General features: G+C 34.7%; 4 protein-coding genes across 4 annotated transcripts; 1 reads left to right on the top strand and 3 right to left on the bottom strand.

Annotated features, from left to right (window-relative positions):
- Positions 1–716: 716 nt before the first annotated feature.
- LOC112202798 (ubiquitin-like modifier-activating enzyme atg7) lies at positions 717–5,240 on the bottom strand. The gene is made up of 14 exons (XM_024343808.2): positions 5,047–5,240; positions 4,464–4,681; positions 4,136–4,327; positions 3,999–4,053; positions 3,709–3,806; positions 3,396–3,585; positions 3,179–3,284; positions 2,953–3,097; positions 2,713–2,871; positions 2,427–2,615; positions 2,050–2,250; positions 1,845–1,960; positions 1,527–1,686; positions 717–1,069 (listed from the first exon to the last, which is right to left on the bottom strand). Exons 1-14 carry the CDS (start codon positions 5,183–5,185, stop codon positions 896–898), a joined length of 2,142 nt encoding a protein of 713 aa, XP_024199576.1. The 5' UTR covers positions 5,186–5,240; the 3' UTR covers positions 717–895.
- A 914-nt stretch (positions 5,241–6,154) lies between these two features.
- Positions 6,155–9,910, bottom strand: LOC112202800 (transcription factor bHLH30). Its single transcript, XM_024343809.2, has 2 exons — positions 9,056–9,910; positions 6,155–6,816 (listed from the first exon to the last, which is right to left on the bottom strand). Exons 1-2 carry the CDS (start codon positions 9,365–9,367, stop codon positions 6,340–6,342), a joined length of 789 nt encoding a protein of 262 aa, XP_024199577.1. The 5' UTR covers positions 9,368–9,910; the 3' UTR covers positions 6,155–6,339.
- A 5,037-nt stretch (positions 9,911–14,947) lies between these two features.
- LOC112202182 (cysteine proteinase inhibitor 1) lies at positions 14,948–15,543 on the top strand. The gene has a single exon (XM_024343110.2). It carries the CDS (start codon positions 14,964–14,966, stop codon positions 15,354–15,356), a length of 393 nt encoding a protein of 130 aa, XP_024198878.1. The 5' UTR covers positions 14,948–14,963; the 3' UTR covers positions 15,357–15,543.
- A 735-nt stretch (positions 15,544–16,278) lies between these two features.
- LOC112203027 (KDEL-tailed cysteine endopeptidase CEP1) lies at positions 16,279–16,704 on the bottom strand. Its single transcript, XM_024344057.1, has one exon. The coding sequence runs from the start codon at positions 16,702–16,704 to the stop codon at positions 16,279–16,281; it is 426 nt and encodes a 141-aa protein (XP_024199825.1).
- Between the last annotated feature and the right edge of the window lie 10,412 nt (positions 16,705–27,116).

Raw genomic sequence — 27,116 nt, 5'->3', positions numbered from 1 at the left:
CCTGCAAGGATATGATCATCACCAACGAGTCTCAAGTGTTAACCACATTTCTGTTAATGATGGTTCATGAGACTAAGTGAGACAGTAAGAGCAAATCAGAGCCAATGACTACTCAATTGTATGCTAGTCTTGGTTGTCTTGCTATGTAGACTTTAAAAGTGGCAAGACTTTGAGCTTTTTCTTTGAGAAGTACTGTTGCTTTTTCTGCTTTTGGAGCTAAATTTGAAGGTTCGTTTCAAGTTCTGGCTGGGAAGTTTTGGCATTTTAAGGTTTGAGTCGGTGGTTGTGGCACGGAACCGTGTGCTTCAAGGGCAAGAAGATAAGCTAGTTGAAGAGTTAATAAGTTCATGGTCGCCGCACCATTCAAATATTCACATGTCAAATGTCAACGGGAAGGACCAGATCGAGAAGCTAGCTGGGCCAAATCTTTTAGGCTGCCAACTTATAATGCTTTGGTATGTGCCTACAATTCTCAGGTCACATATAAGTTGACAATTTCTTTCTTTGTACGTCCTCTCAGCAATTCAAGTGAATTTCATAATTGATTTGCCATGAGCAGGAACAAAATTTATTACAACTTTCCTTTCCGTCTGTGTTTGATCTTCCCTGACAAATAAACCTAAATCTGATAGTGTGTTTCACTGTGTTTTCTCCAAGTCAATACTCTTGTAGCTTAAGAATAGTCAGAAACAGCAACATACTTCTAAAGAGCTGTAGGGTTTAGAAATGAGTATATACTTTCAAAAGAGCAGTATGGTTTACAATTAACAATTGATCCTGTTAAAAATAATATAAAGAGACCGGTAATTCCTAGGCTTCTGTACAATGTGAACGGGTTACGTAGAGTGTAAATGATTTCGAGCCCCCTCTAAAGTCTAAACAACAGGAAAGAACATTAAATTTCAACACAATCATCATCATCATTATCAATCCCATCATCCCAATCCATTTGAAATGCATGAGCTGTTTTCATCAACTCTGTTAGTCCAGTCACGTCCTCCAGATAGGTGGGATGGTTGATTGCTTGTAGTATAAATTCCGTTCCTCTTTTTCGATATTCAGACACCACCTGAAGTGATTATTTTTCAGAAATAATTAGAAATTACAGTTACAAATACGAGCATGCTCCTCACAGAACCAATAAAGAACAGAGAATTCTTCCTTTTTTTCAAGCCAACGAAGTTTTCTTCTAACTATGTCCTGGGTAAAAACATTTACTATCAGGGGCCATCAACAGCATCCCAAAAATGTTGCTCAGGCATTGCTGCTTACATAAAGATATCCTAATCTCATCCTTGCCTAACTCAATACCTAGAAAACATATTCTAGATGCAGTCCCCTAGTTTTATTGACTTACAGAAATAGAATGAGATGCCTGCTAGACTGCTACCAGGTACAAACACTGAAAACTACAAGTTTTGCTGAATCATGCAATGGTTGTAATTGCAATTCGTATTTGCACCAATTACTAAATATAAACACAATATAAGTTTTCATATAAATAGATGATTTAACGTAAAACTTACAATGCTGCAGCAAGCCGTGCAACTGTCTGAGGAGTGGCCCACAAGTGTCATCTGCGAAAACTGTCCAAGGGAACCACGGATTTGATGGGGTAAAATACCAAGAGGTTGCTCACTGCTTCCATTATTACTAGAGTTTGCAATTTCACCTTCGGCAAATATCCTGAACACATGCAGTTTAACACAAGAATTCCAGGTGAACCATTGAGAGATACCAAAAAGCAATTCTTACAGATCTTAACTATGACGACAAAAAGCTTTGCAAAACTTGAACAAACTAATAAACAATCAGATCCTTTAGGCTTAGTTTCAAGGACTTACCCATCAGGGTGATGTAGGATCCCAACTAAGAGCTCAACTGCAAGAGCTGAGGCAATAGGAGCGAGGCCTGGGCGTGTAACAGTGCATTGCTGGTCCAAGGTGCGGTTGGCAGTTGACTGCACACAGAACAAAAGGCTTATGGCTGTACTAGACACATACATCAATATGGCTGTAATATATCATATTTACTCAATCTAAAAATTACATCAATAGGTGCAACCACATCATTGCAGAAGTAGCAACCCAATCTGTGCCCTCCATTTCTATCAGTCAGTGCAAGGCTGTTCAGATCAGTGGATAAAGCATTTGCAGCTTCAGATTTTGAGTCATGGCTAGAGCTGCATGGACCTGCTCCATGGCGCATAACTAAAAAGCTGTCAAACCCAAGAGCTGCAGTTATAGTAATCTGCAAGCAAACAAATGATAATTATAACGTGATAGATAACATACATGTCAATTCGTAAACTAATCCGCATGTCCATTGTTACAGAACCACAGAAATAGATCCTCTTGATCAAGATGTGAGAACACCGTACCTAACTATACCAAGGTGAAAGCTTTTAAAGGATCAAGCCTACAAACCTTGTTAGTATTGGCACAAAGAAGAGACGGAAGCCACCGACTTTCTCTTGTATCAGTTAACAAGAATACTGCATCATGAGAATCAATTAAATCATGTAGGCGCCTACAATCATCAAGCACACTCTGCTCTTCTTGACTAGGAACAGGATGTCCAGGCATGGGTATAGCCATGACAACACCCTCTGCTTCCTGATAAAAGATCAAAGGATGCAGGGACGATATAAGAAAAGCAACAATATATTGGTTTAAGTCGTGTGTTTAAAGGACAAAGAGATCAGATAATTACCACAGCGGGAAATATTTTCTTGAGACTGTTAACTGCTGCTACAGCTTTAAATTCACCACCATTTAGACAGTCATCTAATGTATACAGGGATTGCCTCAAGGGATTAGACATAGCCACTCTGCCATTGTCAACCAATGTAATTTTCCGAACGCCCCAAGCCTGTGAGATACATAACAATTAATCATCTAATAGACAGAATCCAGAAATTTATTTGTAAGTTGCAACTTATTGAGCACTCACCATAAGCATGCGAGCAACCTGGCATCCAAGTGTACCTGCTCCAAGGAGGAGACACTTGAGAGAGGACAAGGTATTTAACTTGAGAGAAGGTAAAGCACGCCATCTCATTAGTTTCAAATTCAAATCTGCAGCAGATATGGCCAACCTGTAAAAATGTCAGAAGACACTAAGATAACAATGGACTAATAACACTACGGACAACAGAAAGACAATCCAGACAACATACCTAGTTGGATCCATAGATTTAGCAAGGCTAATACACCTGGGTATTTTTTTCCCTTTGTTAAGTTCCCACCCCACTGCATTGGGTGTATTATGAAGATCTCCCCATCCTAAACAGATAAAAGGAAAAAATCTAAGTTAACCTTTGTGCTTGCACACATTCAAACTGGAAGCGGAACTTGATCAGAAAAGGAGATGTTACCCAATTTCTGCACTTCTACCTTGTGGAACTGTAACCTGGGCTTCACCAACAAGGGACAATCCTAGATCTGCGAAACCACGAGTCTCTCTATAGCATAGAAAGTGAACAGACTTGAGATCCCATCTTAAGCAAATAAGTGCAAGCAAGTTCCGAAGCGGCCAACCAGGATTCTTTGGAAGATGGCATGGGTCGTAAAAACCAAATAGCAACTGCCAATCACATGTGAAGAGTAGCTTTAAGTCGAACAAAGTTCCAAATATAAAAAATAAATTCCAGTTTCCTATCACCTAAATTATAGCTACAGTTCAAAATCAAGAACTAAGCAGACAGACCTTGTGATCAGTAGCTCTTTGACAAGTTTCCCAATCCTTTAGATACTTAATGGTAGCATGTGAATTTGGATCAATTACAACCAAAAAGAATGGCACATCTGAATCAGATGCCTTAGGTTAGAAAGTACTATTATCCACAAGTAAACTATACTTTAGAAACCATATATCCACTGCAAATTATATAGGTATCCACAAGAAAGATATTTATGAAGACTACAATAGAAGAGCAAAAGAGATACATATATACTGCGTACATATTTATATATATAGTATAGTATATATGGACATACCTGTAGTTAAGCTTGAGTCGCGCCAGTCATTTAATACTGCTGAGACAGATTCTGCCTAAAAAAATAACCATGATCTTGATTAGATAAGCAATAACTAGCTTGCTAGTGTGGCACGGTAATAAACATGTCCTACATACCTCCTTCACGCTAAAAAATTGTGAAGCCGGTTTCAAATCAAGCAATGTTGCTGGAGGATCAAGTATCAGAGCAGGGAAGGCAAACCAGTAATGAAAACTCCATTTTTTAAGGTCTGCAAAAGAGATAAGGAGGAACCCGGAAAGTACAGAACTATCCTCCAAAGCTTTTCCATTCTGAATGTCCTCCCAAATCTGATTATAAACAAGAAGCATATATATTATTATGCAATGTCTGCATTCACTATCAGTTTTACCAAACCAGAATCATGTATCTACACCATAATTCAACTGAACACTACAATGCTGTATTATCTACTGACTTGGATACCTTTTTCGCTTCTGCTTTAATCAACTCCTGTTTGTCAAGTGCACGAAAGCCTTCTACCGTATTGGTGTTGTAAAGAATACCGGGAACGGAGCATCTATTCCTATTTCCCCGAATCACTCCTGGTTCACTCGATTCTTCATTCGAATCCGAAGGCAAAGACTCAGCTAGAAGAGTCAAATGATTTGATACCTGAGAATGTGAGCACGGCGCATAGAACCCTGCAATAGGATCACTCCACATCTCAGATTATAGCATTCATCTCTGAATTAAAACTTGAATGTTCAACTGATCAGAACTCAAAACCCAATCGAACCCAACTTAACATATACTTTTCTTTTCCACCCATAAAAATTCAAATTCTTCTGATTCTTTTTAAAGTAATAACAATTCAAGCACAGAATCAAAGAGCACCCAAAACAGTAGAACCAGGCAACTGGCTAACAATGCTATAAAATCCCAACAAAAGATTAGAACTTTCGAGAACCCACGATCCGATTAGGCCTAAAGTTTCGTTCTTTGGTGTTTCTATGATGATTGAATCAGATTATGAGAGAAAAGGAAAAGAGGGGAAAAGCGCGCGAACCAGTGATGGGAATTGGAGAGTCGTCGATGCCAAACTTGTTGAGCTTCAAAGAAGACAATCTGTGCCAGAAGCCCTCGTCGACGGAGCTCTGAAACGGTGCGAATTGAAGTATGGGTTTGCCGCTATTCTTCGCCTCCATGATTTGTCAAACCCTCTTCTTCTTCTTCTTCTGAAAGCTTTTTGTTTTGTTAGGATGAAGAGTAAGAAGAAGGGTACCACTTTTACCTTTTTACTGTTTTACTCACCAGTAACTTTGAGGCTTTAACACCTGAGACACCCAATTCAGTGATTCTCTACTTTTGCTTCCCTCCTTTTCTCTACGGGGAGACCATAACTATAAGTATTTTTTTTGGTAAAAAGCCTAAAAGTGCTTTTTTTTTAGGATAACTGAAGACACATATTTGGTTAAACTTGAGAGATCCGAAGACTTCTCATATTACATATCAATGCTCAATTATTAAAAATACTAAACTTCGAAGAATCGATGTCTCCCAAAACCTAAAATCCAAAATGAAAATGCAAGAAATAAACTCCCTACTCCTATACAACCCTAAATTAAAGTTACTGTCTTGACAAGTCCTGACGCCTAAAACCTATGTGGTGTACATCTTCACTCATCAAACCAAAAGGCAGCTTCAACTTAGCAACTGTATAGGATTAGGAGTTTAAATATTTTTATTGATGATGTGAAATCACAAAAATATAGTATTTAGACGAATATGATGAAAGTTTGATGACATGTGAGGTACATGAACATTTGGACCAAATTGTATAAAAGGTTGATGGCAAATTTGACAGAAATAAGAAAAGTACTAGTGCAGTTTAACCAAAAATAAAATAAAAAAATCAAAGGATAAAGCTTCTCTTCATCACTCTATGTTTCCATCCTGACTGAAACAGTAAAAAAAAAAATGGAAACTGAGAGAAATTCAGCCTTTTGTATAGCTTGATTTCATGCAAATAGAGGGAGACATATGAACTCAAGAGAACTTTCGGTCGTAACTCGTAAGTAACACTGTACCAGCGCTATGAAACCCTATAAAACCACACTCTAATTGTCGTCAAGGTTATTAAGTGATGAGAATATCGATACTATGCGAGACCACAATTACATAAAAGCAGCTTTGTCTTGCCTTGGTTTTATTCATTAGTGTTTTTGTTATACAGTGTATACATGTAGATATCGCAAATAGTTGATCTTCCACACATCCATGTCTAAAGATACAAATACAGAAACCCATTTTAGATCACAATATGCACATCTTCATCGCCACCATCAAAGCTTGCTCTCACTCATGAGGATGAGCTCGAGGTATCGAAGTAAGAGGTCCTTCGTCTTTTAGTTGGCAGAGTTGTTCTTGGAGAGTATTCAGGCGAGATTGAGGCCTTATCAAGGACAGAACTCAGGGCATGGTGGACAGAACTTGCAAGGAGTTGGTATGCCTCAGCATCGTTGTTTCCCTTGTTGTAGCCTGTCAAAACAAATACATTGTGCACTCGGTTTCCCAAGGTTGCCATTTCTGCCTTCACCATTTTCAAGTGAAGGGAATCAAGAGCTTCTTTTAGGTCAGAGAGAAGCTCAGAGCGGTACTCACAGCAGATGGATGCCCTCACAGATATGGTTCCATCTCCTACCCCACTGTCATAGTGTTCAACCTTTACTTCATCAGCATCAATTGGAATGAGAAAACCCTTGCTGGATTCTAGGGAATCCTTCTTCAGTTCTTTGACTTGGCGGATAACTTCAGCAAGTAATGCAGCTTTGTCCATCTATAAGTAGCAAATAGGTTAAGGTTAAAGACTCATCAATTCACAAATGCAGAAAACAGAATTTTATGATTACGATTCAGACAAGCAACTAGAGTAGAGGCTTCCGTCTAGTTTGTTTTTCTTTTTATCAAAAAAAAAAAAAAAAAAAACTGAAAACTAGAGCTTTGGTTGTATTAGCAAATAGCACGAGCTGCATAACCTTTTTTTTTCAGTAATTAATTGCCCATGGTTAGGAGTCCAGGATTATGATTACGAGAAAAGAAGATACATATGCAAGTATATAATATACATATAAAGTGACTCATTTGCAACCAGATGAAGCTGCCTACAACAGCTAGCAAGATCAGCAAGATTGTCTTCTTTTTCAATACTAAAAACATAATTAACTTATCTTAACAAAGCCGCCTAATAACCACCTAGCTAATTTCAATACAGTTACCACCTACTTTCAAGTTCTCATAAGTAGACTTAGTCTAGGTAAAACAGAACCATCCCTCCTACTTTCCTCAATTCAGAAGTATCCTTGATGACAAAATAAGTAAAGGCCAAAGAAAGCTGTAGTTAAATAAATCTCTATCTTATTAAAAAGATACTGCCTTAAGCTTGAACTTTAAAAATATAGTGGTTATTCTTTTCCCATACATCTGTTTCTAAGCCACCCAGATGTGATATAATATCATATCAAACGGTTGAGCAAGACACATGTAAGCCATAAACTAAATCCAGATGCAGACCTTCTGATTGCGTCAACCATACAGCTGGCATTGAAACCCATCATCAAATCATTATCATCAGTACATCCCAAATCACGTATGGTCGGTTACGTACTGTATGCATCGACAGCAAATCATCCCCTAAATACACTTACTGTTAAACAACCACAGGCTTATATTCTAATAAACAAATCAAAGTAGCATGAAATACTGATTAGCCTACTCATTTATAATTTATTAGAGGTGCCATTGACTCGGTACAACTATAAATTAAGTCAGAGTTTCTCAGCCAACAACAGACAGTCTCTATTTTTTTTTTTCCTTTCACGTAATGCATAGTTTGCTGTACCTAACAGATTGCAAACCCTTTTTCACTTCCTTCTTCTTCATCTATTTTAAATTCCTAGCATATGACAATGGTAGCCCTAGCTGTATGGTATGCTTAAATTATTAATTTAACTGAAAATGCAAATAACCAAACTCAGTCTCCAAGCACACAGACATTTACTGCAGATTTCATTTATCAAGTTTAAACTATGGAAGATGTTCTGCACAAACTCGAGAGTGTGATCTCTATTTTAGTTCTCATATTATATAGAACATCTTCAAGTTGACTTTTGTAACTTTCACATACAGAGTTGACTCCCAAATGCGAAAATAATACAACAGAAAACTCCCTTTGTTAACTAAAATGATGTGCATAAAAAAATAATAAACCTTTCTCTTCACATAAATTTCATAACTCAATAATAAGAGCATATGGCATTAGGAGGGTTATATTGAACTACTCCCTCAAATATTCTAGGAGCAAAATTGTAATACAGAATCCATAAACACAGAGTACCACAGGATCCTTATATAAAAGAGCTTCTAAGAATTTAGAACTCAGAATCCTTTGCTAAATATAGTTCAGAGCATGATAACTATAAAAGCGAAAACTATTAGCTCTGCCATGTAATTTGCGGATGATCAGTTCCCACAATCTTTTTAAGAAAAGCGATCATATCCATTGAAGACAGAAGAAAAGAAGGATCCCAAATAATTGATCCTTGTTTTATTTGTCGAATCTCTCTCTCTCTCATTGATCAATGTGTTATATTCTGATTCTTCATCACTAATGGAATAAAAAATGATCTCTGGATTAAGCAGAGGATCCTTTTTCATTTTTGCAACAAAAATGAGACTTTGCTCAACTAAGCTAAATACCCTATTTGATGCTAGTCTAAATTTGACATATACAGTTATTCCCTTTCCACTTCTACTCTAATTATGGGCCTCACAACACATAGAATCAAAATTTACAGACCAATTTAGTACAATCTCGCTCCCATATAATCTAATTACTTTCCCTCATCAAGAATATGCTGCACATCCTAGTAATGTTTTCCAAAGACATATATATAGTAACCAGATCAGAACCAAGAACCTTTAACATTCCAACAACTCCAACTATACTAACTAAACCAACTAGAACATATGAGTAACAAAAATTTGATTCAAACCAGAGCATGAAATAATTCACTGACCTTTTCATTGCGGGGAACAAGTCCACGAAGAGTAGAGAGATGTGCATTGATTCTCTCTCTCCTCCTCCTCTCAGCCTCACTGTGATTCTTCAAAGCCGCCAAAGCCTTGGCTTCTGAAACACCCTTCTTTCCCACTCTAGCTGGAGCTTTAACAAGCTCACCTTTCTCACTGTCCAACACCAAAGAGTGTGGAAGAAGCTGCACAGACCCGTTTGTCAAACCACCACCGGACCCATGAAGCGTAAACGGGTTGAAAAGGCTAGAATAGTCCGACCCGATTGTGGGATTTGAGTCAAAGCTATAAAACGCCATGTAAGATCCTAACCTGAGCAAAACTACTAGAACAAAGATTTAAACTTGTTTTCAACTACGAACCAAAGCAGGAGAAGAGAGGACCAGGTGGGCGAGTCGTTGGGGCGAACCAGAAGGAGAGCTTTGAGAGAGGGAAGCTTTGAGCTGTGTGGACTATGGTGTTGACTTTAGCAGAGGCAGTGGCACTTCTTGTGGGTTTGTTCATACCTTCCATTAGGGGGAAAGACAAAAAGGGTTTAAGGGGTTTTGGAGAAGGAGATCAATGAGAAAACAGCCACATTTTCTTCTTCATCATCATCTTGAAGGCTTGGGATTTCGAGGAAGGGGGGTAAAAAGAGTGAAGGAGGAGGACTTTTTGGGAAGTGGGTTCTTGGGAAAGGGACTGAAACAACGTAAAGGTGAAAGCTTTGTTGGGTTTTCGATGGAGATGAAGAAGAATAGGGAGACAGAGAGTCAAAAAGGTGAGAGCTTTTGTGTTGGATTTTGCAGAAAGGCAGAGGGATCAAATGTTTTGTGGAGTTTGAGATGGAGGGGAGGTCTCTAGAGTCCCCCCATTATATAATTACAAGTCACATTGATAGCAACAATAGTATATGAAAGTGATTGAAAATTTTTTATTCAGTTTATATTGACAGATATGATTAGTTATTTGGAATATAATTGTGTTTTACTTGTTACAGATGACAAGGCATTGCTACAAGCCTGCAACTCATCTAAAAAATAAATCAATTGCCTAACAAATCATATGAACGTAGCATCATAAGTAGTTAGCTGATTAGAATAGGACTTATAATGAAATGTCCAACCATAAATTAATCCTTGCATATGCTGATAATGTAAGATGGTAAAAATGGATTATATGGTGGTAATTATAGGAAAAACTTATGGTAGAATATATAGGTGAGAAGAGATGAATTTGTGAGCAAAAGAAGCACCATGTAGCTGCTCTTTAGCTAAGTTTGGCTTTCTTCTCTTCTTGTAAGTAATGGATATCCAAATTTATGATACCTTAGAGAATTTACGGTTATGCTAAAGAAGAGAACTCATATATACCACTTTGCTTAATTTACTTGTGATGAAGTTGTGGAAATAATATTCATTGCCAATATACAAATTTATGTTTCTCCTCAGTTCATTAATTCCGTTAGCAAATTTCATTAGAATCACATTGTGCACATTTGTTCATGTATTAGATCCACGTGGGGAATCTTCATTAAAGAAAGAAAAGCATAAGAATAATGAACTATGTCTCCAATTAAGAATGACTTGCAGAAAGATAATGCAAACATTTAATCAATAATGAGGTTTTGCTGTTTGCCTGTTTCTTTTTTAGTCAGATTGGTTAGGCTGTCCAGAAATAAAATACAGACCAAGAACAGAAAATGTTTTACATGATTTCATTTTCTTTTCTTTTCTCTTTGTCGGTTATATAAGAAAGTTAAGATATTCAAACTCCGACAGTTTAATAATAAGATAATAACCATGGTAACAACATGATTTTTGTTAAATTTTTTTTCTTGTATATCAGAGATAATCAAACATGTGATTTAGCTAGTCTAACTCAATTTGTCCACTGGCTCTTATACCGTTTGGCTAATTCCAAAGGCTTAATTTCTTTTTTCCTTCTTTTTCTTTGTTAACAAGTATACTATATGTAACAAGTAACCTCCTTTGGCGTTAGGTTAACTCGAAAGTCCACATTTGTGTGAGGCCAACAAAAGCCAATGAGTTGCCTTCATTATAGGCCAATCAGCCAATGTTTGTTGCCTTCAACTACTTAGTTTCCTTACCCCTTTGACATATCAAGATAGCGACCTTAATTTAAACAACAGAATTACAGAAATGCAACTCAACGTTTTGAGCCAATGATTTACTAGAAAGACTTTCTGTGAGAACATACATATCAAATCTCTTGCTTAGTCATCTACAACTGTATAAGTGGCCCTTACTTTACACATCAGGTTTTGTCTCATGAACTTTCCAATCATATTTTTGAATGAATATAACTTTGGATGTTTTGCTAGATTCAACTGATTTATTCAGAAACGACTAAGCTATGTATAAAATATCTGAAGTACCAACAAAGACATAAACTATTTGATTCCTAATTTTATCATACCATATTATATGAGAAGGATAAGTTCTACCAAGTAGCACTTTTTCTATTTTTTTTTTTGGGATTCAGGCTGAGGAATTGCGGAGAGAGTTGCATTATAGTTTTTTTTTATTTGGGGATTTATGGGTTTGGCAAATGGGTCAGAAATCTAATTCTTTTCTGTTTGGGTTTTCATGGGTTTTGGCAAATTAAAGTTCTGGCCTTGTGTGCTTGTGTTCTTCTGAATAGTGTTATCAAAGATGACCATGTTGCCAACCCTCAAGTTGTTTTTAGTGGATTTGTTTTACCAAGTCAGGAAGAAAATGTTTGTTTGTTTTTTTTTTTTTTTTTGAGGAGAAAAAGGAAAATTACAACTTGAAACTCCTACTACAATCAAGATTAAGATTGTCAAAATTAAATGCTGAAAGAGCAGATAAAAGCAGCTTTTCCCTCCATGTAACTAGACTATTCAAATTATGGCCTTGATTAGCAATTGCATCGGCAACAAAGTTGGTCTCTCAAGGAATGTGGCTAAATCGAATGTCGTCAAAATTGACCTCAAAGTTAAGGATATCTCTTGAACTCTTACAAAAGTTCGGAGATGCCAAGATAAGGGACCCTTTTTGCTGACGGCATCTATTAATAGTTTAGAATCCCCTTCCACAATCAATTTCTTACACTCCAGCACGAAAAGCATGGCATAGGCCATCTCTAAAGGTGTTTCCTTCGGCAATAGTTAGGCAGAACCTAACTTTCTTGACCGAGCATCAAGAAGAAAATGGTTACAATTGGGACAAGATTTGTTTTAGGAATTTAGTAGAGCAACTAAATTGTCAAAAGTTAACCTCCCTTAGATGTGAACATACATCTCACCAAAATTTTACAATAGTTGACCAATTGGAAAGGTTTCTTCTCAACTTGCATGAATATTGACTTTACATCCTGACACAGAATAACCTACCAAATATGGTTTGAACTCAGAAAGTCTAGATCAATAATCGTACGTTGCCCTGGCATTGTAGCCAACTAGCCACCATGGTGAGAGTTGATTCACACTATTACATTTGCGGTTGAAATTTGCTTTATTGCCGATATTTAAGGATTATTTTGTCACCTAGTTATTAAGATCGGAGATTGTTTTCAACAACTTAAACTCTGCAATGACCTTTATAACAAAGTAACGAACTTTCTATCCCTACATATAATCGTTTGCAGAGAGTTATTGCAATAACTAAGGGAAAACAAATTTTCTTGCATATAAAGAATTGGATCATTTCCCACAGAACCTCACTTTTGGATAGACGAGTACACGAACACATGCAATAGAATAGAGGTCTGTCTTAGTTAGAAGCGTTTTTGATAAATCCGTATTAAACGTTTTTATCAAGAAACTGAAGTAATTGGGCATCGAAACCTTATCCCACCAAATCTTATTAAGAAGCCTCAAGGCCAGGCCGCCCAGGCCTACTCACGGGGTCCCCTAGCCTTCTTCCTTTTCCAATTTCAGTCGGAAAGGTCCTCCAATGGAAACTCTAGTAGCCGCTTTTGCCTTCTCTTCCAACTTTCAGTCGGAGAGTTCCAGATCGAACAATCAAAAAATTTTAGGAACTGTTTGAGCCCAAAAGTAATTTTGGTAATATCTTTTAAAAGGACTGAGCACAGCAGGTTGACACCTGCAGTCTAAAATGAGTCTATTTGGGTTTGAGTTACAATTTCGCCCATTCCGGAGTCTGTAAGGAAAATGAGCCGTTATAAGATTCGAGTAGCAAAGACCGATTAAGAATCTTCGATTAATAATCATTCTATGGCAAGGAACAGTTGAAACCCTATTATAAATACCGGGTTTTAAGGGACAAAAAAACAACAACCTCTCAATCAACTAATCTCTTAGATATTACCCAAAGTCTCTCCGAAGCAAACGTACCTTCAACCTAGTTGAAACAAGTGAAGTAAGGGTAATGCCCTCGCAACCCAGCAAAACTAAAGTCACGCTTTAGCAAAACTCGTGTTTTCTCCTACTTCTCAGTGATTGCTCTGCGTAACCTACAACGTTAAATATCGATTCGGTGAACGCAAGAGATCACACCACAAGTCTTTATCTGTAAGGCAAAAGTCCTTTTCTGAAATGCATAGAAAAGAACCTGGTGACGAGGTTGGTGCTCTCCTCGTCCACAGCGTATGGTTTAGAAGTCATGTCAAGGGACGCCCCGACAATTACACCACACGGTGTTGGTATGCTCGCGCACTCAAAAGAGACAGTTTGCTACTGAGACTGGTTTTGGAGCCAAACCAAAACCTTAAGTCTAAGCCTCGTCCTAGCTAGTCTCTTAGATCAAGTGGAAAAGAAGAGACTTGCTTTAGAGTTTAGACAGAACAACAACGGCCAACCAAGGTCCCAATTGGGAAGAACTACTGCTTAAATGGAGCCTTCCTCACTCTTATAGAACTCGACGAAACTGAAGTTTGAGGTATTTATCACTCGCTAGCAGACTATGCAACTCCCTGTGTTTCTATATATGTGTGTTATTATGTATGTCTCAAATTGAGTGGTTTGTGGATTTTAGTGAGGAAGATCGGAAATTTTTCATGGAAGCCATGCAACCATAGACCATCGATGTGGTAAAGCGCTTGAAGGAGATAACATGCTACTGGATTAATAGTATAGATATTTTTAAGAACTTAGAATTACAGGTCATATACTATCGGGTACTATTTAATAATGGATAAAACTATATGTCATATGTGCAAAAAAATAAATAGATGAATACGAAGTTTATGATAATTTATAAAATTGAAAAACAAATTAAAGGTAGTATTGTTCATTCTAATCTAATTGTATTTTAAACAAATACTTGTTGTAAAGTTGGTAATATCGAAAGCCTAAATATCGAATTTGGTAGAAACTATTAAATACTAAAAATTTTGATTGATAATTAGTAACTCAATTTTGAAACCGAAAACTTTGATTGAAGTTGGTAATATGCTTATGAGTTGAAGTTGCCAGCTCAATTACTAGGTCATTACTAACATTCCATATTAACCTTGTGAAATTGGGTTTGGTAACAAATGCATGCAAATTAAGCTTGCTGTTAGAACATTGGAACGTTACAATTGGAAATTGGGTTTCTATATTGATACGCACGATAAAATTTCCTTGTTCCTTTATGAGTTTATGCAGTATGCAATAGCTTTCACTGAGTCATGAAATAATGGTTAATTATCTACATTTCATAGAGCTTAATAACCTGAATGGGACATTATCAAATTCACAGTCTCACACCGTAAGTGGAAAAGTAGAACTAGTTTTTTAGGGCTAGATAACGGAAGTGCTAAAACTGTTGTTGCCAAGTGGAAAGGCAACCTCTAGTTTCCGCACACGAAAATTCACAGCCTCTTAGCCACGCAGAAAATTTGAAACAGGTGGCAAGCTCGTTATTGCCTATATATAATTACTGATAATGTGCCAATGAAAGAAGAAACTGAACCAAAAAACACGAAACCATGACGAAACGTGTTTTCTCCCTCGACCTCTTTACTTTCCTCCTTCTCGCCGGCCTCTTTGCTCACCTGAGTCACCTCCTGCTCGCCGACCCCGATGACAATCCTAACTACGGCGCTTATCACCCCATTCAGGACATCCACGACCCCCATGTGATAGAGATCGCGGAGTTTGCTGTCTCCGAGCTCAACAAGGAACTACGGAAGAAGCTGGTGTTTCAGAGCGTGGTTCGAGGTGAGAGTCAGGTTGTAGCGGGACAAAATTATAAGCTTGTCGTCGCGGTCAAGGATGAGTCCTCCTACCCCACGTCCACTGTGAATTATGAGTGTGTTGTCTGGGAGAAGGTTTGGCTAAAGTTTAGGAAATTGACCTCCTTTCATGAGGTTAAAACCTAAAACTGGGTGACATATTTCACAATTAATTGGTAGTGGGGGTGTTAATTTCTTTTGCTATGATGTTATCCGTTTTAGCTGTAATAAAGAAATTGAGCCCGTTTTTTTTTTTTTAAAAAAAAAAAAAGGAAATTGAGCCTGGAACAATCCTGATGCATATGTTATATATAATTGACGGTTAGTTTTGTCTCGAGCTGAAGCTCTATTATCCATTTTTCTATTTTCTGCAAATTGATAATTTAGAGGGAACTGTGTCTCGGAGATGCTTTTGTAGAATTTTGATCACAAAACTGCACCTCCTAGCCGCAAGAACGGATAAAAGTTCCATTCTCAAATTTCGGGACCTATATACCCTAGCAATTGCTTATAATTCGAACAGTAGGACGGGAAGTTACTATCTAGCTAGCTAACTATAGTTTCCTAGCTAATATATAATTGATTTCATACCAATGTAAATGTTAACAGATAGTAGTAAAAATTTAAAGCTTTTTTACCAAATATACAGCTTTGTACACGTGTCCAAAACTATACAAGCTGCTGTTGTAACTTGTAACCTTTCATTTGATTCGATCAATACAACAGTATAGCCTCTCTATTTCCTCTGCATCTTTCTTCTTCTTCAAGCTTTCAGTAACGTCTATCAATCTCACAGATCACATAATGACAATAATTGATTATGTATTTCTTACAACATGACTATAATTGGCTGGTCATGTAATGACAAATTGACAATAACTAAAAACGTACGTTACGAGCACATGAGAAGTGAGGTTGAAAAAGGGAAACTTGCAACTGGAAATAAGTGTAGGAAACTTGATCATAGGAAAACAGCAAGCAGATTTATTTATACTCTTATTAAGTATAGGTAGGCTGGTTCAAAGAGATTAACATAACTAGTTGATCCAGCCTTGTACATAATTAGTGGTTAAACAATCGGATATAAAGGATTCCTAGCAATACCACAAAGACCTTGTGGAGCATCAACCCCTCTGCGGATTCTCATATAGCCACCCTCTCCCCAGTGCTCACCCCATGAATTTTTCACTAGCCAATACTTGATGCCATCCTCAGTCGTCCCATACCCGATGACCGTTACAGAATGGTCCGGTGATGTCCCACATTCCCCAGAGAAGACTCCACCAAAGTAAAGTCTGAACTCCCTCCCTTTGCTGTCAGCCATTGCTGAGACCGGTTGCTTAGAAACCACATTTAATAATTCTGTCTCGCTGTTAAGATCAACGTACGATGGCATAGCTTGTGATCTTGGCAGCATAGTCCCTTGTCTTGTTAGTATCACAAGTTCCTTCCTTTTCTGTGTATGGGTAATTTGATTCACTGGCAATGCCGGCATGTACGTGCTATGTAAGCAAAGGAATTTTATGCATTGTCTGCGTATACACGTTCATACCGAGCCATCCATATATAGCTCATGTTTTGTAGCAAGGAAAGCTTCATTCAATGTAGTCGCAGTCTTGGATTCATCACCCGTAGATCCCCAAGTAGTGCGCGAAAGAACTATGATGAAAATGGCAATTCTGGATTTCAGACATTCAAGTGTCAAAACCATTATGCTGAGAATTAAGCTGGAGAGAGCTGTAGGAAAAATGAGTACCAGAACTCCAGATGTAGTTTAATAGTAAGAAGCCAGGGTACATTTTACTTTCATGCGTATAATATATATATATATATATATATATATATATATATATATATACGACCGCGTTCTGAAGAGGACGTCCGCACTTTTGTTAAAGTGCGGACGGCGCTGCTGCAGCTCGGCTCGGGGTGCGACGGAGCGGCGGAGCTTGCCGGACGGACGCCACGGGTCAGACAGACGGGTCTGCAGTCGGTGGAGTCGCCGGCGACGTGGTTGCAGCCTTGCCCAGAAATCTGCAGTTGCAGGTGAGCTCGCTGCCCAGAAACCTGCAACTCTGACCTCCTCCGACCTCGAACGCTGCCCAGAACCGTCCGCCAAGCCTCCGGCCTCCGTCCGCCAAGCCCCGAGCCGCCGGCCAAGCCTGGAATGCCGCCGCTGCGTCGCCGTCCGCACTTTAGCCAAGTGCGGACGTCCGCTTCAGAACCCGCCCATGTATGTATATATATATATATATATATATATATATATATATATACAGATTCTATCCAGAGCGGAGCTCCGCTTTGAAATTAACGTGTGAAGTTCGAATTTTGGGTCACTTTTCGGTCGTACATCCACATCTCGACCGTTCAGTTTTTAGGTACTAGTGTGTAGATCATCTCTGCAAATTTTCAGCCAAATTGATGATCGTTAAGGTATCTAACTCGCTTAAACTAATGGACGGACTAAATCTGTCAACCTGAACCGTACTAGCTTTAAGGCAATTGTCAATGCCTTAACGATCATCATTTTGGCTGAAAATTTGCAGAGACGATCTATACACTAGTACCTAAAAACTGAACGGTCGAGATGTGGATATACAACCGAAAAGTGACCCAAAACTCGAACTTCACACGTTAATTTTCAAAGCGGAGCTCCGCTCTGGATTGGATCTGTATATATAATTATATATATAGACACACACACAGATCGAGGATCAGGCTGAGTATCTTTACCAACCTCGGTGTGAAGAAGAGTTTCTAACAAAAATTCATGAGAAAGTTCAATCAAATTGACTCATATACTTCATCATTAGGCGCTCATTTCCTTCCCTAGTTATACTAATGTATGAACGAGTATATCTAGTTTAAATTAAGCGAGTGTGATATGACGACAAGTCTAGAAGAATTCGTATGACCTGAGTCAGTATATCGATTTATAGGCTTATAGCTACTAGCTAGGAACGTATATCCATATAGGAAAATGATTTGTGGCCTCAATGAGGCCTAAGATTAGGCCTAAGATTTGTGGCCTCAATCCTAGGTGTCATGCTATGTCACCTACACACATCACCTATTTGCCAAATCATGCCATGTAATTCTTGAGTAAAAAGACTATCTTATCCTTCCAAAATCTAATGGCTCTAAATTATTTTGATTTTCATATAAAAATAAAATATATATTTTTTTTGTTATATATATAATTATATATATATGTTTGTGAATATATATATATATATATATATATATTTATACACACAACACATATTTGTATATAATTTTTTTTGATGAATTATATATATATATATTCACAAACATATATATATACAATTATATTATATATGTATAGATATAATTCGTACAGAAATTTATATATGTATATTCGATGTAGAATTAATATGGTATAAATATTTATATATATATATATATATATATATATTAATGTCATAATTCTAACCCACAATTTTTTTTTAAATTGATTAAAAAAAAGTCAAATTTAAAATTGATTCCACAAAAATGGAAAGAAAATATATTAATATCTTAATTATAACCCATCAAATTTGGTAAATTGAAGTAATATTCAACTTTTTTAATAAATGAATTTAATAAAATTAATGGAAGATTAGTTTACCTTACACTAACAAGTTAATTAGAAAAGTCAAAAATTAAATTGGATCTACAAAAATGGAAAGAAAATGTATTGAAATCGTAATTAAAACCTACAAAATCTGGTAATTAAAGAGTTAAGAAAATGTCATTAATAAATTGAATTGATAATATTCTAGATTCCATCATATTTCAAAATATCTCGATAATTTAATATTGTCGCATCCAAACTCAACATTAGGAAGTGTTCCTTAAAGGTCAAGTGAGACTTCATAAATACAACTGTTCGTTTATTTTTACATGAAAAAACAATCATAATGTTATTAATATGATGTAGAAATTCAATGAACAATAGGTGTATAACACAGCAATAATAAAATAAAAAGTGCAATTAAGGAAGGTGTAAAATAGAAGTCATCGTCCATATTAACATTAAAGTCAGCTAACATGTCTTACACGAACAAATAAGTAATAAGTAGCTAATAATGAGCCAGTAAAGTTTACTGGGGACTTTTCCCTAATGGCATATTTACACTGAAATAGAAATCATCATCCACACTGAAATTTAAAGTCAGCTAACATGTCTTACAGTAACAAATAAGTACTAAGTATCCAATGACAAGCCAGTAGAGTTCAATGGAGACCTTTACCTAATGACATATTCACACTTAAATAGAAGCCATCCTCTACTGAAACGGAAAGAACTAACATGTCTTGCACGAACAAGTAAGTATTAAGTAGCCAATGATGAGCTAGTAGAGTTCACTAGAGACCTTTACCTAATACATATTCACACTTAAATAGAAGCCATCATCTACTGAAACTGAAAGAGCTTACATGTTTTGCACGAACAAGTAAGTATTAAGTAGCCAATGATGAGCCGGTCAAGTTTATTGAGGATCTTTTTCTAATGGCATAATTACACTGAAATAGAAGTCATCATCCAAATTGTCTTACAGTAACAAATAAGTACTAAGTAGCCAATAATGAGCTAGTAAAGTTCACTGGGGACCTTTTCCTAATGACATAATTACACTAAAATAGAAGTCATCATCCATAATGAAATTTAAAGTTAGCTAGCATGTCTTACATGAATAATAAGTACTAAGTAGCTAATAATGAGTCATTAAAGTTTACTGGAGACCTTTTCCGAATGACATATTCACACTAAAATAGAAGCCATCATCCATTGAAACTTAAAATAAGCTAGTGTGTCTTGCACGAACAAGTAAGTACTAAGTAGCCAATAGTAAAGTTCAACGGGGAATCTTTCCCTAATAACATATTCACACTAAAATTGAAGCCATATATCATTCACGTTGAAATTGAAAGTCAGCTGAGTACTAACATGTCTTATACGAACAAAAAAGTACTAAGTAGCTAATAATGAACAAGTAGAGTTCACTGAGAATTTTTTTTCTAATGACATATTTGCACTAAAATAGAAGCTATCATTCACATTTAAAAATCATTATTGTCTATTGAAAAATTTAGGATCAACAAAACAAGTATACTTTCAAAAATTAATTTCCTCATGTGCAATATATTGTATTCCGTATTAAGCAATTTCTTTTCAGATATCAACTTCCCAATAAATTTAGATATCTAGGTTTTCTATCACCAGATTTTATGAGTTAAAATTACAATTTAAATACATTTTCTTTCCATTTTTGTGAATCCAATTTAATTTTTGACTTTTCCAATTAACTTGTTAATGTAAGGTAACTAATCTTCCATTAATTTTATTAAATTTATTTATTAAAAGATTTAAATATTACTTCAATTTACCAGATTTCATGGATTTTAATTACGATATTAATATATATATACACACACACACCACATTAATTCTCCATCCAAAATATATAAATTTTTTGGACGAATCATATATATATATATATATGTATATGTATATAAATATATACACACACCCATACTTTTTTTTTGAATATGTATAATGAAAAAAAAAATCCAAAATAATGAAAAATAAAGAAAGGAAAAAAAACCAAACAATATTTTTTTAGAAGGAAGTCAAAATAATTTAGAGCCGTTATATATTCAACAACATATATATATATATATATATATATTTTGACGAATTATAGATAAATATATATATATATTCACAAAAATATATAAATATAATTTTTTTTAGACGAATTATATATATATATAAAATAAAATAATAATAATAATAATAATAATGTATTTTTCTAGAAGAAATCTAAAATAATTTAGAGCCATTAGATTTTGAAATGATAAGATAGTCTTTTTATTCAAGAATGACATGACATGATTTGACAAATTAGTGAGGTGTATAGATGACATGGCTTGACACCTAGGATTGAGGCCACAAATCTTTAATGAGGCCCTATATCATTGCCCTATCTATATATTCAAAGGGTAGTGATATAGGGCCTCAATAAGGCCTAAGATTTGTGGCCTCAATTTTATGTGTCAAGTCATGTCACACCTCACTAATTTGTCAAATTATGTCATGTCATTTTTGAATAAAAAGACTATCTTATCATTTCAAAATCTAATGGCTCTAAATTATTTTAGCTTTCTTCTAGAAAAGATACATTATTTTATTTTTTTTTCTTTTTCTTTTTTATTATATATATAATTCGTCTAAAAAAATTTTATATTTATATATTTTTGTGAATATATATATATATATATTTATCTATAATTCGTCAATATATATATATATATGTTGTTGAATATATAACGGCTCTAAATTATTTTGACTTTCTTCTAAAAAAAATATTACTTGGTTTTTTTTCCTTTCTTTCTTTTTCATTATTTTGGATTTGTTTTCATTATACATATTAAAAAAAAAAGTATGGGTGTGTATATATATATATATATATATATATATAATTCGTCCAAAAAATTTATATATTTTGGATGGAGAATTAATGTGGTGTGTATATATATATTAATATCGTAATTATAATCCATGAAATCTGGTAAATTGAAGTAATATTTAAAGCTTTTAATAAATAAATTTAATAAAATTAATGGAAGATTAGTTACCTTACATTAACAAGTTAATTTGAAAAGTCAAAAATTAAATTGGATTCACAGAAATGGAAAGAAAATGTATTTAAATCGTAATTTTAACTCATAAAATCTGGTGATTGAAAACCTAGATATCTAAATTGATTGGGAAGTTGATATCTGAAAAGAAATTGCTTAATATGGAATACAATATATTGCACATGAGGAAATTAATTTTTGAAAGTCTACTTGTTTTGTTGATCCGAAATTTTTCAATAGACAATAATGATTTTTAAATGTGAATGATAGCTTCTACATAGTGTAAATATGTCAGTAGAAAAAAGTTCCCAGTGAACTCTACTTGTTCATTATTAGCTACTTAGTACTTTTTTGTTCGTATAAGACATGTTAGTACTTAGTTGACTTTCAATTTCAACGTGAATGATATATGGCTTCAATTTTAGTGTGAATATGTTATTAGGGAAAGATTCCCAGTTGAACTTTACTATTGGTTACTTAGTACTTACTTGTTCGTGCAAGACACACTAGCTTATTTTAAGTTTTAATGGATGATGACTTCAATTTTAGTGTGAATATGCCATTCGGGAAAGGTCTCCAGTAAACTTTATTAGCTCATTGTTAGCTACTTGGTACTTATTATTCGTGTAAGACATGCTAGCTAACTTTAGATTTCAGTATGGATGATGACTTCTATTTTAGTGTAATTATGTCATTAGGAAAAGGTCTCCAATGAACTTTACTAGCTCTTTATTGGCTACTTAGTACTTATTTGTTACTGTAAGACAATGTGGATGATGACTTCTATTTTAGTATAATTATGCCATTAGAAAAAGATCCTCAGTAAACTTGACCTGCTCATCATTGGCTACTTAATACTTACTTGTTCGTGCAAGACATGTTAGCTCTTTCAGTTTCAGTAGATGATGGCTTCTATTTAAGTGTGAATATGCAATTAGGTAAAAGTCTCTAGTGAACTCTACTAGCTCATCATTGGCTACTTAATACTTACTTGTTCGTGCAAGACATGTTAGTTCTTTCAGTTTCAGTAGATGATGGCTTCTATTTAAGTGTGAATATGCCATTAGGTAAAGGTCTCCAGTGAACTCTACTGGCTCGTCATTGGATACTTAGTACTTATTTGTTACTGTAAGACATGTTAGCTGACTTTAAATTTCAGGGTGGATGATGATTTCTATTTCAGTGTAAATATGCCATTAGGGAAAAATCCTCAGTAAACTTTACTGGCTCATTATTAGCTACTTATCACTTATTTGTTTGTGTAAGACATGTTAGCTGACTTTAATGTTAATGTGGACGATGACTTCTATTTTACACCTTCCTTAATTGCACTTTTTCTTTGATTATTGCTGTGTTATACACCTATTGTTCATTGAATTTCTACATAGTATTAATAACATTATGATTATTTTTTCATGTAAAAATAAACGAACAGTTGTATTAATGAAGTCTCACTTGACCTTTAAGGAACACTTCCTAATGTTGAGTTTGGATACGACAATATTAAATTATCGAGAAATTTTGAAATGATGGAATCTAGAATTTTATTAATTCAATTTATTAATGATATTTTCTTACGTCTTCAATTACCAGATTTCATAGGTTTTAATTACGATTTCAATACATTTTATTTCCATTTTTGTGGATCCAATTTAATTTTTGACTTTTCTAATTAACTTATTAGTGTAAGGTAAACTAATCTTCCATTAATTTTATTAAATTCATTTATTAAAAGAGTTGAATATTACTTCAATTTACCAAATTTGATGGGTTATAATTAAGATATTAATATATTTTCTTTCCATTTGTGTGGAATCAATTTTAAATTTGACTTTTTTTTTAATCAATTTTTTTTAAAAAAATTTGTGGGTTAGAATTATGACATTAATATATATATATATATATATATATATTTATACCATATTAATTCTACATCGAATATACATATATAAATTTCTGTACGAATTATATATATACATATATAATATAATTATATACACACACACACACACAAACACATATTTGTATATAATTTTTTTTTTTACGAATTATAAATATATATATATATATATATTCACAAACATATATATATATATATAATTATATATACAGATCCTATCCAGAGCGGAGCTCCTCTTTGAAAATTAACGTGTGAAGTTCTAGTTTTTGGTCACTTTTCGGTCGCATATCCACATCTCGATCGTTCAGTTTTTAGGTACTAGTGTATAGATTGTCTCTGCAAATTTTCAGCCAAAATGATGATCATTAAGGCATTGATAATTGCCTTAAAGCTAGTACGGTTCAGGTTGACAGATTTAGTCCGTCCATTGGTTTAAGCGAGTTAGATACCTTAACGATCATCAATTTGGCTGAAAATTTGCAGAGATGATCTATACACTAGCACCTAAAAACTGAACGGTCGAGATATGGATATGAGACCGAAAAGTGACCTAAAACTCGAACTTCACACGTTAATTTCATAGCGGAGCTCCGCTCTGGATAGGATCTGATTATATATATTCACAAACATATATATATATATATATATACTTATATATATAACGAAAAAAAAGAAAAAGAAAAAGAAAACTAAAATAATATATTTTATTTTTAGATGAAAACCAAAATAATTTTGAGCCATTAGATTTTGGAAGGATAAATTAGTCTTTTTACTCAAGAATTACATGACATGATTTAGCAAATAGGTGATGTGTGTAGGTGACATGACATGACACCTAGGATTGAGACCACAAATCTTAGGCCTCATTGAGCCCACAAATCATTTTCCATATTCAAATTAATATTCATATAAGTATGTACGGGTAGGTTTTGATGCAAAATTTTTGTGTCATTTCTCCAATATGTGGTATATACAACTTTTTGACTCACTACTATACCTTTAAATTGTAATGTCAATATGGTATCTTGACAAGCTTAATTGAATCAAAAACACACAATAAAGAAAAAAATGTCATCATGAAACGACAACACTTTAAATTATCCACTCACTAAATTATTTAAGACTTCATCACCTTTTTTATAATAAGGTTTCATTAATTAACTAGTTAATAAAATAGTCAATAACACTCCCATAGATCAAAGTGCACTTAAAACTCATTGTATGTGGTAGAATAGTGAGATCTAATATGACACTTTACTATGGCTGCAACTATTGCCACCCTACTAACTATTTTATTCACTCTATATTCTCTTCTCACCCTACACATATTTTCTTAATTTCTTGTTTACCCATTTGCAGTACCCAAAATACCATTTTTCAATGTAGGGCTTAACTCGAATTCTTTTTCTATTTGGCTTCCTCTGCATCTCTCTCAATTGTTTTTGGCTTCTTCCTCATTACTCTCAGTCGATCTCATGAAGTCCTAGTCAATCATAACTGGATTTAACGATGCATGAAAATATTAAAAATGAAGTTTAATTAAATATGTATTATGTAGGGGTACATAATAAGAAAAACTTATTGTAATTTTTAATTGGATATTGTCCTTTATTATAATTTCATATTAAGATATTTTAGTATTTAATAAATCAGAAACTTATAGGGTGAACAAAATAGTTGATAGGGTAACAATAGCCGCACCCCTTTATTATTTAAGTGTTGCCATTATGTACGTACATAGTATACCATATAATGGGAAAGTCATGTGTAAATTATTATGTTTAATCTCCTCCCATATATTAATACGGACAATTTGTAGGTTCACCTCTTGGGTGAATAAGCATATTCATCCCCATTGTAGATTAACGCATGATAACTTTATAATTTTTTAATCTAACCATTCATGTTGTATAACGTAATATAAAAATTAGCTCTGTAAAAAATCAAACAAATTGAAGACCTTTTAGTTATTCATTTCTATGAATTACATGGACGGTTTATCATAATAGTAGTAAGTGTACGTTGTTAGAACAATTCATTTGTTTGATTCAAGTAGATAATTAAACAATTTCCGATTCGATTGATTTTTTACAGAGATGATATTTGAAGGCTAATTTAAAATATGGACTGTTAGATTATAAATTTATTAAATAAAAGTATGTTAATCAACAATGGAGGTGAATATGCTCGTGGTGTGTGAACCTAAAAGTTGTCCTATTAATGCCTATTGTGTAATTAATAAACGTATTAATAAAATTATAAATTGATTAACGTAGGATCGAAATATGGAACTTGGGAGGTCATTGTTTTTTTTTCTCTAGTCACTAAGAATCCAAGACCACTAACTAATGAGGTAAGAACCCCCGATTCTTTTCCTGTTCCGGTTCATCCAGACATGGCCGGAGTTATGTAAGGCGGCAAATCACTTGCTAGTTCATGTTTCAAGAGATTCCCCTATTACTGGTTATTCTAACATTTAACTCTGTTTGATTTCAGGAATACTTATCTGCTTTAACTGTTAGATATTCACTTGGAAGGATAATGTTGCAGGCTCAATTCAATTGAACTGCATCCAGTTTATGATCAAAAGATCAGAGAACGTAGTACCTTCCACAAGATGTTTTTAGATGCACTACTGAATCAACATTGATATTCATGAACTGGAAAAGAAAGAAAAATGTCTGTCACAGCAATCATTTTATCATGCTTGAGGAAATTGATTCTTATGCATATAATTCTTTTCCGTGTATAGTACGCCAATACCACTCGTTTCCCTAAGGCCTAAGCATGAGGAATATGGGTTTCAAAATTTATAGTTTTTGTCTTCCAATTGAAAAAGCAAATCCTTTTCGCAAACTTCAACTTCAGGTAATCTCCAAGTTCTATTATGTGGTTCGTACAAGCATATTCGGGGCTTGGGATTGTTCGATAGATTGTTGAAGTAAGCAGTGCTAGTGTGCCACACTATGTTCTCTATGTTCAAATATATATTTATACCGGTACGATTATTAATATTGGCCTATTGGGTTCTATATATATTCCGATCACCAACTCAAACTGAGAAAAGGAGATAGAGGCCACCGCGAAATCCTAGGACCACAACTTGTCAACGGAGACGGAGGGCTTACCTGAGTCGCTTTATATCAACAATATCATTCAGATCTATACTCGCACCAATGTCTTCAAAACCCAAAACAAACAAAAACACAACATTTCGATATATCAAATATTCAACTTTTATTAATCGTTTCCTCCCCCTCCTTTATTACAACGAGAAAAAAAAAAAGAAAAAAAAAAGGCAAGGTAGACAATTGCATCCTTCATCCAATACAATAGATTGTGAAATCATCGCTAATTAA

The sequence above is a fragment of the Rosa chinensis genome, chromosome 5, assembly GCF_002994745.2.
Source record: "Rosa chinensis cultivar Old Blush chromosome 5, RchiOBHm-V2, whole genome shotgun sequence".
In the NCBI taxonomy this organism is placed as follows: Eukaryota; Viridiplantae; Streptophyta; class Magnoliopsida; order Rosales; family Rosaceae; genus Rosa; species Rosa chinensis.
Note: the sequence above shows the minus strand (reverse complement) of the source record. Positions and strands in the feature narration are given on the sequence as shown.

What these genes read in the sequence shown, in the direction of transcription:
- LOC112202798 (XM_024343808.2), bottom strand. Translation starts at nt 5,185, where the DNA reads ATGGAGGCGAAGAATAGCGGCAAACCCATACTTCAATTCGCACCGTTT. An exon ending in AAAGAGCTACTGATCACAAG is followed by an intron (nt 3,586 to 3,708) that starts GTCTGTCTGCTT and finishes TGTGATTGGCAG; the next exon opens with TTGCTATTTGGTTTTTACGA. An exon ending in GCACGGCTTGCTGCAGCATT is followed by an intron (nt 1,070 to 1,526) that starts GTAAGTTTTACG and finishes TAATCACTTCAG; the next exon opens with GTGGTGTCTGAATATCGAAA.
- LOC112202182 (XM_024343110.2), top strand. Translation starts at nt 14,964, where the DNA reads ATGACGAAACGTGTTTTCTCCCTCGACCTCTTTACTTTCCTCCTTCTC.
- LOC112202800 (XM_024343809.2), bottom strand. Translation starts at nt 9,367, where the DNA reads ATGGCGTTTTATAGCTTTGACTCAAATCCCACAATCGGGTCGGACTAT. An exon ending in TTGTTCCCCGCAATGAAAAG is followed by an intron (nt 6,817 to 9,055) that starts GTCAGTGAATTA and finishes TGCTACTTATAG; the next exon opens with ATGGACAAAGCTGCATTACT.
- LOC112203027 (XM_024344057.1), bottom strand. Translation starts at nt 16,704, where the DNA reads ATGCCGGCATTGCCAGTGAATCAAATTACCCATACACAGAAAAGGAAG.